Source organism: Octopus sinensis, linkage group LG15 (genome assembly GCF_006345805.1).
Source record: "Octopus sinensis linkage group LG15, ASM634580v1, whole genome shotgun sequence".
Classification (NCBI taxonomy): Eukaryota; Metazoa; Mollusca; class Cephalopoda; order Octopoda; family Octopodidae; genus Octopus; species Octopus sinensis.
In genome coordinates, this window is record NC_043011.1 from 11,616,198 (window position 1) to 11,625,485 (window position 9,288).

The 9,288-nt window shown below is 41.2% G+C and overlaps 1 protein-coding gene across 1 annotated transcript in view; it reads left to right on the top strand.

The window, feature by feature from the left end:
• The first annotated feature begins 524 nt into the window (after positions 1–524).
• LOC115219790 (metal transporter CNNM4) overlaps positions 525–9,288 on the top strand; it is a 63,216-nt gene continuing 54,452 nt past the window's right edge. The window contains exon 1 of the mRNA XM_029790051.2: positions 525–2,166. Coding sequence (XP_029645911.1) covers positions 828–2,166 — 1,339 coding nt within the window. The 5' untranslated portion in view covers positions 525–827. The remainder of the gene's footprint in view (positions 2,167–9,288) is intronic.

Sequence of the window (9,288 nt, forward strand, 5' to 3'; positions counted from 1 at the left end):
GGTAGTCGAGCGATCGCTATTCGTGTTTTTATTTTAATTTATTGTTCAATGTGGCTTAACTTTTCTGATTCGGTGGGTGTGATTTGATGGAAATTTAGACATTACCCCATTAACCGCGAAAAACACTCCTTTGTTTATAAATATGAGTTGGGGGGGGGGGAGCATTTTTCTCTTTTTTTTTTGTGTTATCATAGGGAAAACGACTATATTAATTTCTTGGACGTTATTTTACATTATATTCAATATGTTTAGTTATAGCTTTATACGTAATGACTCTTAATGTTTACAATCAGCCGAAAACAAAATAACCATCTATTACATATGCATAATGAAGCAAGGGAAATAAAAGTGACCTTCTAGCTTTTTTCAGATACATTATCGAGCAGGAATTGAAATCGATCTATAGACTGTTCTCTATCATTCATATCGATACAAATATATGGTACTAGACGAAGAATAAATAACAAATAAAATATTTATTTCTTACACTTCTCTGACCTTTGGATATTTTAAGGAAACAGAATGTTCATTCTTTCTCAAGGGCACCAGTAACGTCAGTGCCTGATGTCCTTGAGAAATTAGCGACGTGAATTGATTAAGTTTAACGGCTTTAACTGAGAATCGAAACCACCACAAATTATGACGCATTTGAGGACACGCCTCCTTGCAGTAGTGATAATAATAACTGTGAAAGGCGTGTAACCTTGTCATTCAACAGGAAATTATTGTTTTGAAGAAGCGCATGCGTAATAGCATTCAGATTAGAGTTTTGGGTGAAGGAAATGGGAGGGACGAAAATCTAAACTTCCGGCAGTGGGTCAAAGAACATGGCCACTTCGTTGTGTCACCATGGGATTCGAATGGTTCTCTTGATATTTGGCCTCCTGCACTCGGCTCAGCGTTGGGTGCAGGCGGTCCGAGTTGACGCAGTTTTAATTGAAGAGGAATCTATAAAAAAGGATGACACGGGGTCCCAAGTAGTATATACTTCAATCAAACAGAAAATCCGACTGATCGGCCATGAACTCTCCGATAAAACTGAAGTATCCTTCACAACCAACGAGATGCAGAGGAACGACAGCTGCAGCAATTTGCAGCGGACCAGCGCTTTCGTGGCCTCCTCGTCCGAATCAAATATATCCGTGATAGTTAAAGTAAAATTGAACCCTCTGCTTCCCGGAGAAACTTATTATTATTTGTGTATAAAGCAACCTTTAACCGTAAATTCCGAATTGAAAGTGGATCATTGGATCCACCAGGGTAGCGACTCTTGGCTCCGACTTAAGGCTGAAGCATATAGAAAGACTTTGTTACCTATATGGATCCAAGTAATTTTGATAATTGTTCTGTTATGCTTGTCAGGCCTTTTCAGTGGTTTGAATTTGGGGTTGATGTCTTTGGATAAAACAGAATTAAAGATTATCGAACAGTCAGGTTCCAAATCTGAGAAGCGTTACGCGCGGATTATACGACCAGTCCGAGAGAAGGGAAACTTTTTACTTTGTACTTTACTTTTAGGTAATGTTTTAGTGAACAACACATTAACAATCTTGATGGATGATTTGACCGGCAGTGGTATTTTTGCCGTCATATCAGCCACCGTAGGTATTGTTGTTTTTGGAGAGATAGTACCACAAGCCATTTGTTCGCGCCATGGACTAGCCGTCGGAGCCCGCACTGTATGGATTACACGTTTATTTATGTTCTTGACATTTCCCCTCTCCTATCCTGTTAGTTTAATATTGGACAAAATTCTGGGAGAAGAAATCGGTCAGGTGTACAACCGAGAAAAATTGCAGCAGCTCATTAGGTTGGCGAAAGATTTGAAATGCGAAGAAGTAGACATAATCTCCGGAGCATTGGCTCTAACTAAAAAAACGGCGAAAGATGCTATGACTAAAATGAGTGATGTTTTTATGCTAGAACTCAACACTATCTTAGATTTTGAGACAGTGTCTGAGGCCATGAAACAAGGTTACACTCGAATACCTGTTTATGAAAAAGACCGGGAAAATATCGTAGCTATTCTCAACATCAAGGATTTAGCCTTAATTGATCCTGACGATAAAACCCCTTTGAGAGCGGTGTGCAAGTTTTACAATCACCCCGTGTTGTTTGTTTTTGACGACCATAAACTGGATAATATGTTACAAGATTTTAAACAAGGTAAGTCAAAATGGTATAAACATACACTTAGCTGATAAATTCACATATCCATGTGTGCGCGAACAATCACGACGTGCGACCAACCAAGTTGGCAGTAAACAAATGCAAATGTGTGAAGCTAACACGATTCGTATGTATTTGTCTACAGGTCGTTAGTTGTAGCTAATTCTCAATGTGAAATTTTAACAATTCAGTATTAAAAGACAATGCGTACAGGTTATGTTCTTCGAAAAAAAAAGAGAAGACAATCATCCTATGATTCTCTTATATACAGAGGGTACCTGTCCAGTTTTTGATTATGAGACTAAAGCGGTGTCATACAATTGTTTGTCAATGTTATTGCATAGGGGTGTCGCTATGCATTGTGCAGATAGGTGCATAAGATACACTAATAAAAATACAACGCTTTGTGTATATTTATACACCTACACACGTACACAGGTATATATTGATTTATATCCGTTTTCACACACATATATATATATGTATGTGTACGTGTGTGTATATGTAATATATACGCATACATTATATATATATATACGTGTGTATGTATATATGTAATATATACAAATACATTATATATATATATATATATATACACACACATACGTGTGTGTGTATGTATATATGTAATTTATACGCATACATTATATATATATATATATATATATAATATATATATATATATATATATATATATGGATATATGTATTACCTTTTCTTTCCAGAATTATATTTAGATGTAAATGTATCCCACATACACAAACATATATACATACATATATATATAGGTACTGTAAATTTAGGGTGAATACTTGATAAGTGTAAGCACCTGTATACGCCAGCTAGTGGCAGAGGTGATAGGGTATATATCAAATAAAATCAGTGTTCTGTTTTTGATTTTATTTGATATATATATATATATATATATATATATATATATATATATATATGTATATATGTATGTATCTATGTTATGTATATACATATATGTGCGCGTGGCTTAGTGGTTAGGATGTTGCACTGACGTTTCTATTCCTGGACTTCATTTCACGTTACACCATTCCACATACCTGCCAAAAATGAGTAAAACTCCTACGGGCAGGCGTCCTGTCCAAGGTGTGAATATGTATGCCCCAGAATCTACGAAACTGGTCTCATGCTCCCAGGACTCGGGAAGGAACTTCGATCCTTTTTTTTCTTTTGTGATGTATATATATACCTGTATAAGTATAATATATATATATACAGGTATATACTATATACCTGTATATGTGTATATATATATATATATATATATATATATATATGTGTGTGTGTGTGTGTGTGCGTGTATAATATATATATATATGGTATTCTTTCGATATAACTCGACAAAATCAAAACACTTCACTTCGGGTATTTCTGTGGAAGCAAATGACAGTTCGATTCTGCTTGGAAATTTGCGTATTTTACATACACACATGAAACAGGTGAGAACAAATATGCAAGGCTTTTTTTCTTCAAGTTTAAAATGAAATCTTTATTATGATCAAAATGATCGTACATAGAAAGGGACATCACAAGACAAACAAACACAAAAATGTTATATGAGTTCGAATGAGTATTCTGTTAAAAATTTACTTAAAAATATTTTATAGAATGTTTAATTTTTCCTTTAACTAGAACTTTTTATTTTTTAAAAAGAAAACAAAGAAAACGATTAAAAGTTCAAAAGATCAAACCCGGCAGCCTATAAGGCCCAGCCGCTATCTTTTCCTTTCGTCGATGATTAAGCTGGGTTACTAACACCCACCTTTCTCATCACATCCTTCTATCGTTTCTTGTATTCTCTCGGTGGCAGGGCCTTCCTCTCCAACCCCATCTTGCTTTTTAGATGGTATCTGAAGTAAGACAGCAAACCGGTTCCAGAGATGAAGGACCCTTTCACAGAACCTTCCATTCTAGTTCTCCAAACACACTCTTTCAGCACTGCAACCGTACAGTAAAAACAAGCCTTACCTTCCTTTGTGAGTCCAGTTGGCGGTATCATCTTTATCATAGATCCAGCCGACAGCTGTACTCGTCCCAGATGCGACAGCACATGTTCGACGTAACTTATCAAGCTGGATAGCTCCCGACATTGTACAATAGCGTGCTGGACCGTTTCATTGTCCAACATGCATCTTGGACACGTCGGTGGCACTGATATTCCGTGCCTGGATAACTTATTGCGAACAGGTAAAGTGTTCCTGTAGCACTGCCAGGTCAGGGATTTTTAGAAGTTATCCAAGTACCCCGGCCTGAAAGTTTTTTTGAACAGGTTGGCAAGTTGGTTCTCATCGAACCCCAGAGCCTCTCCAAGGACATCATCGTTTTTTGCCTCTACCAGCCCTCTATAGAACACCGAGGTGGTATTCCTGCTGCCGGCCTTGCCTGTCTTGTGGATCGGCCAGAGTGCCTGACGGCACTCCTGCCATAAAATCAGGTTATGTCTTTTAATGAGACCGGGTTTAAATCTCTCCAAAGAGGCCGGTCGCGGCTAGAACTCCTCCGCCAGCGGACTCCACAGCCTATCACCCTCCAGGTGGCACCAGAGATGTCTCAGCCTCAACGCGTGTCTGTACATCATCAGCCTGGGCATTCCCAGTCCACCCTTTAACGGTTCCGGAGCGCTCACAAGTGGCTTTCCTCTCTTCCACAAAAAGCGGAAGAGGAGTCGTTCTAACTTGTTTAGCCACAAATCGGGGCAAGGCACAATGGACAGGCGGTAGGTGATTACAGATGCTATAAACACCTGCACCACCTCTGCCCTGCCCTTCAAGGACAGAGGCCTTCCAGACCACTTCCGTACTATGGCCTCCACCTTGTCCACTACCTCGCTCCAATTCTCTGCCTGGGAGTCCGGGCCAAACCAAACTCCAAGCAACTTAACAGGACCATCTGTCCAGTGTTCAACGACACTTGATGATATTGGCTTGTTCTTCCAGGTGCCAAGGTGCAAACTGATGGACATGTCCTTGTTAACTTTTGCCCCTGCCACCGCTTTATATTCTCGGAGAACATCTTCTACACGAGGTAGCTGTGCTTCTTTGGACACGATGAGGGTGATGTCATCCGCATAAGCAGAAACGGACCTACTGCATCCGATTTCATTTGGGTTGCCTCCTAACTTCTCCAACCTCCGCAGTAATGGCTCAAAAGCCAAAACATACAGAAGCAGAGACAAGGGACACCATTGACGAACAGAATGCTTGATCGAAAACGTCTCTGTTAGGTAGCCGTTTATCTGGACTGTGGATTTGATGCCGCTGTACATTGCGGAGATCCACCTGCGAAAGCCAGGGCCCAGCCCTGCCGCTTTGATGACCGCCCCCAGGTACTATCAAACGCTTTACTTTGGTCTAAATGGACCAATGCCCCTCCTTTGCCAGCTAATTTCCCAACCTATCTAAAGTGTAGCGGAGAAGGGGAAGATTAACCTAGATCGACCTGCCTGGGATTGCACATGTCTGTGCCTTCCCGACAAGTTTCTTCACGACAACCGTCAACCTTTTTGCTAACACCTTGGCTAAAATCTTTAACTCTACATTAGATAGAGTAATGGGCCTATAGTTACAGATACTATCCCCCTTGCTCGGGTCTTTCTGAACCAGTGTCATAACTCCCCGGCTTACAGAACTGGGAATCCTCCCATTCTGTTGCCAGTATTTCCCCGAACAAGTCCGGCATACAACGATAAAACTTGTAGGGCAGTCCATCTAGCCCCGGCGCACTCGGCCAACACCTCTCTTACCTCTGCAGGAGTGATCGGTCCTTCACAGCATTCAGCCTCACGTGCCGCAAGTCGAGGCCCACCGGCTAGGAAGTCCTTTAAGGGCTCCCCCGCTCAAGTGGACCACTCTCCTCAAACAACCAAGCGAAATGCTGGTGAAAGACTCTCTGCATTTCCTCCTGTCTATTGATCTTGCGTCCCTGTTCGTCCGTTAAAGACTTTATAGAGGACTTTTTACCTCTCTGACTTTCCACACGACGTGCCCATCCGGCAACAGTAATACCTTCTCGCTTCCCTGCACATAGCTTGGCTCTGACTCTGCAACCTTCATGTTTGGCGTTGAGGTGGCGGTACAAAACTGTTCTCGCTGACAACACTCTACATGCAGAGCCAGATTCCATTGCCTTGTCTAAGTTCTTAACTAAATCACCTCTATTCTAGTCCTATCTAAACTTAGCTGCTTGCTAAATCTAATGGACTCTAAACGGATGGCTCTTTTGAGGGCGTGCCACCATCTATTGTTAATGATGGTGCCACATAATGCCCTCTGAACTAACACCTTAATCCGGGTATGGAAAACTTCACAAGTCAAAATAGACTTGTTCATTTTCCAATACCCGGGTTCCTGTCTATGACATTTATCTACGTGTACCTCACACGTCACAAGTTTGTGATCCGTGTAAGGTACAATACAAAATTGTGGACAACTAACACTATTCTTATCTCTTTCCTTAATAAATACCCTATCTAAGTACGATCTGTGTGAGCTGTTGTTGTTACTCCACATCCACTGTGGAACGTTCGGCTCATCCAGTCGGTAATGGTCTACTAGATTATAGCTCTCTAGTAGACCTTTGAGGCAAGGATTCCCCTTTCCTATCAGTTGAGCCTATACTATCGACCCGCACATTGAGGATAGTGTTGAAGTCCCCTACCAAAACTAACATTTTAGACGTCACTAGAAAGTGCTCCAGGTTTCGGTAAAAACCAGACTGCCTACACTCCTTAGGGGCATAGACAGCTACCAACCTGAAGGACTGCTTACTCGCATGAGTCACATCTAGTACAACCAGCCTGCCTTCTGGGTCCAGAAAGACAGTACTTATCTGTAAGTTCAAGTTCTTCCTGATAAGGACTGCCATGCCTGCACCCCTTGGCTAGGAGAAATAAATTTCGCGTAACCACTCAGAAGAGGCGAGAACACTTGAGGTCCACTCATCTTGGACTCGGTGACAATAGCCACATCTATTCTATGTGTCATGAGGTCATTTCCATCTCGACCTATTTCCATCTCGACCCCATTCCACACACATTTAAACAACCTAACTTAATCATCGAATAAAGAAAAATAACCTACTTACGGTTGTGAGAGGGAGCATGGCAGTCTTTGTCTGCCTGCTTCCCCAGCACTCCCCGTAGCTGCTTGGCTTTTCACCGGCGTTGCCACCGGGCTCTGTGTTGGAGTGGCTGCTGGGTTGATAATCAGCTTCCCAGCTATCACCTCCTGGGTTACATCTTTAATAAGGTTGTTTTGCACATGTTCTTGGAAGAGTTTTCCTTTCCACTCCTCTTCTTCGACTTTGGCGTAACGTGTGTCAGACTCTTTGTCAGTCACTTTAAAAAATGTTATGCGGTTGTTTGCTTTAATTAAGCATAACACCTTTTCATTTTTGTCATTAAACGAGACAATCTTGTCCGTTTTTTAAAAACCTTTTAGCATTGGGGGGTGGGGTTTATTGAAAAGCTGTCCTACAAATGTGGTGCTAGCTGGGTGGGATTGGGGAATGTTTTGGTGTTGTTCGTGTGTGTTTGTCTTTTTTCTTTTTGTTTGGGGAGGGGAGTCCGGGGTGCTTTCTTTTTTGCGTTTGTATGTCACTGTTGTGTACTCCATATCAGTTTGGTCATTTTCTTTTGTTTGTTTTTCTTCTTCTTCCTTTTGTTCTTCATTCTGTTTTTCATTTTGTTTCTTTTCATCCTTCTGTTATTCGTTTTGCTTTTTTTTTTGTTAGTGTTTTCTTTTGTTGGTGCTACGTTTTGGGGAGGGACCTCAACTGTTTTTTTTCTTAGTGCAGGTAGAGCGAACATGACCCTTCTGCCCGCACTTGAAACACCTGGGCCTACGTCCCTCCATTGACACACGAATTGCATGCCCCTCCCCTACGAAGACTCTATCCAGCAAATTTTCAAGCATTTGGTTGTCAGCTTGAATTACCATTTCTAGCATTTGTCCCCTCCAGTTTGTCGGTTCCTTTTTCCTCATGCTCAGGATTGTTATTTTGCCTTCAATGTCATATATAACTGCTGTCGCTGCCCACATTACTTCATAACCAACAGGTATGTCCTCAGCTGTCACTTTTGCCGTTCGCTGACCCAAATACTTTGGTAGCAACATAATTTCTTTGTTCTTCAACGTTTGGGTCGAAATTTCCTTTGCTACGTTAGCCGACTCGAAATGTGCTTCTATTGTAGCACTTCTTACACCTCTGCCAACGTAGCACACCTTGTTCCATATCGGAGCCATGCGCCGCTCAACCACTTCATTCTTCACATTGGCGATTCATTTTCCTTAATATTAAGCACCTTGTAAACGACTGTTTTTTCCCGAATTGCTTGAACAGTTTCCGGGGGCGGTACTAACTTGGTTTCTTCACCAGTTTTTACGATTAATTTTCTTAACTGGAAGAGCTTGTCCATTGCTACTTCCAGTTCAATGACATTTCCACCTATGGCAGCTGAAAAACTTTGTTTTTTCCTGGTTTCCTTTTTTATTTCCGTTGTTATTCCTTCCTTCCATCTCGGGAAAATCAATTTTTGATGCGAGGTCGTACTCCCTGATGTAGCACAAGAAAACCTTGTCACAAATGACGAGAGACAAATTTCATAAAATTCAGAAATTTTCTGCCCCTTAGGGCGAAAATTACTGTTTGTCCCAAGACAACAGTTCAAGTCAACAAAAAACACAGACAGAAATGAACTCACGTAACAAATGGGGAGCAAGTGAGAATATAGACGTGCAACTGAGGAAAAAGAAGAATATGAATTGGAGGTTCAAGTTTAAAATGAGACATTGCTGGCATAATTTCGTTATATCTATTCTCCACAACCCACAGAAATAGCTGAAGTGAAATGCCTCGACCTTGTCGAGCTATATCGAAGAAATGCCATATATATATATATACTCTTTTACTTTTTTACTTGCTTCAGTCATTTGACTGCGGCCATGCTGGAGCACCGCCTTTAGTCGAGCAAATCGACCCCAGGACTTATTCTTTGTAAGCCCAGTACTTATCCTATCGGTCTCTTTGCCGAACCGCTAAGTGACGGGGACGTAAACACACCAGCATCGGTTGTCAAGCAATGCTAGGGGG